Source organism: Rhinopithecus bieti, unplaced genomic scaffold (genome assembly GCF_001698545.2).
Source record: "Rhinopithecus bieti isolate Rb0 unplaced genomic scaffold, ASM169854v2 scaffold_47298, whole genome shotgun sequence".
Taxonomy (NCBI): Eukaryota; Metazoa; Chordata; class Mammalia; order Primates; family Cercopithecidae; genus Rhinopithecus; species Rhinopithecus bieti.
The window spans coordinates 125,422-127,775 of NW_016818822.1; the positions used below are offsets into that span (position 1 = coordinate 125,422).

General features: G+C 37.2%; 1 protein-coding gene across 1 annotated transcript in view; it reads right to left on the minus strand.

Annotated features, from left to right (window-relative positions):
* LOC108518869 (brain mitochondrial carrier protein 1) overlaps positions 1-2,354 on the minus strand; it is a 47,680-nt gene that overhangs the window by 24,249 nt on the left and 21,077 nt on the right. The window contains exons 5-6 of the mRNA XM_017857559.1: positions 1,079-1,198; positions 581-668 (exon numbers count right to left, since the gene is read on the minus strand). Of these exons, the coding sequence (XP_017713048.1) occupies positions 581-668; positions 1,079-1,198 (208 nt within the window). The remainder of the gene's footprint in view (positions 1-580; positions 669-1,078; positions 1,199-2,354) is intronic.

Below are 2,354 nucleotides of genomic sequence, written 5' to 3' on the forward strand. Positions count from 1 at the left end.
CCAAAAAAAAAAAAAAATCATTATTTCTAAAGGACACTGGCTGGAACACATCCTTTTCTTCTTCATAACTATCAATATCCCACACACGAATTCAGAAGGTGGTATTTCCCCTTTGATCTTTTCAAACATCTAAAGAACATGCTTTTTAAGTATTTTTCTGGGTAATCGTCAACTCTAAAGATTCGGGAACTGAATGTTAAAAGAGAAAGTCTTCTCTCTAATACAAAAAACTTATCTGAATATTAATTTTGATAGGCCTGAGATCTCTCCTAGCCTCTGTCAATTTACAAAGTATTTCTGTAGTCAAATGTGAAAAAACAATCATTTAGAACTAAATCTCCTCAGCAAGAAAAAAGAACAAAGAAACCACAGAGCACATTGTTCTATAGTGAAATTCAATCTTTTCCGCTCCTTCACACCATGAAGACCCCACAAATAGAAACTAAATAAACCCAAGTGAAGAATCTATGAAAGAAAAATATTTCAGAAAGAGGTGGAAGAGAACCCTTCACGATCCCCAAAAAAGGCTTCAGAAAAGTTGATTTTAGGACAATAAAGTGATTCAAAGGACATTACTAACCAAAAGGCTTTCCAGCTGTCCCCAAACATCCAACAGCCCCAGGCCTGTGGTAAAATAACCATTTAGCGTAGTATCATGATGGAAAATGCTACAGCAGCAAACAGACATATGATAATGCTGAATATGCGTAAGGTAGCCATAGGTACATCAGAATTTAGAAGGTAGCCTAAAATTATTCCATCTAATAAAAGCTTATCAAAATTGCCAGCTAGAAAATGCCTTACAGTTGAAGTCCTCTTATTGATGAAGATAGCATTAATTTTCTGGACAAGATAGTTCCATGTTTCTTTTGGGATGATCACGTGCCTTGTTTGTCGATAGGAAAAGGGACAAAATTTGAAGAATAGGTCTCTCTAATTCATATATCACCTCTGCAAAGATTTATTCCAAGTTAGAACAAGCTCACTTTGTCTTTGCAGTGACTCTCCTCTATTCTCAGGCACCTCATGACCAACACTTCTCACTAAGCATGATTTCAACAATCCCTTTGAGTATCACCTCAAAAGAGGGTGAGTATACTGACCTTCTAAACGTTCTACAAATAAGCGCTTCAAGCTTTGGTAAATCCCAATTTTAATGGTGCCATATGATGCCTGTCTTAGCAATGCAGGAGCAATTCTGCAAAACAAAAAAAAAAAAAGTAAAAAAGTTATTCTCAACATGTATTTGCAGATTATACAAATCTACACAGCCTACTTATTTGCACTACCCATCTCATTCCACCCAACAACAGCAGAATATGATTTTTTTTTCAAGCACTCATGAAACACTCACCAAGAAACTCAACATTCTGGATCATAAAACCAACCTCAACACATTTTAAAGAACTGAAATCATATACAATATGTTATCTGAAGATAATGGAATCAAACCAGAAATCAATAAGAAAAATCCTCAAACATTTAGAAATTAAACAACATACTTCTAAACAATCTATTGGTCAGACCAAGTGTCTGTCAAAGGAAACTTTTAAAATTCACAGGTCTAAATGACAACAAAATTCAACGTATTAAAATTTATGAGATGCAGCCAAAGCAGTGCTGAGGGAAATTTATAGCATGAAAAGCTTAAATTTAAAAAAAAAAAAGGGAGGGGGGAATCTGAAATCAATAATCTATGCTCCTACCTCAAGAAACTAGAAAAAGAAGAGCAAAATAAACCCAAAGCAAGCAAAAGGAAGAAAATAATAAAAAGCACAAGTCAATGAAATTGAAAATAGGAAAATAGAGAAAAATCAATGAAACAAAAAGTTGGCTCTTTAAAAAAAACCAACAAAATTGATAAACCTCTAGCAAGACTCACAAAGATAAAAAGACAGAAGATGCAAATAAAAAATGAAACAGGGACTAGCACTACAATCCCTGTAGCCATTAAAAGGACAATAAGAGTATGGTATAAACAACTTTATACTCATAAATTCAACACCTTAGAAGAAATGGACAAATTCCTTGAAAACCACAAGCTACCAAAACTCAACTAGTTAAAACAGATAATCTGAGGCCGGGCGCGGTGGCTCAAGCCTGTAATCCCAGCACTTTGGGAGGCCGAGACGGGCGGATCATGAGGTCAGGAGATCGAGACCATCCTGGCTAATACGGTGAAACCCCGTCTCTACTAAAAAATACAAAAAACTAGCCGGGCGACGAGGCGGGCGCCTGTAGTCCCAGCTACTCGGGAGGCTGAGACAGGAGAATGGCGTGAACCCGGGAGGCGGAGCTTGCAGTGAGCTGAGAGCCGGCCACTGCACTCCAGCCTGGGCGGCAGAGCAAGACTC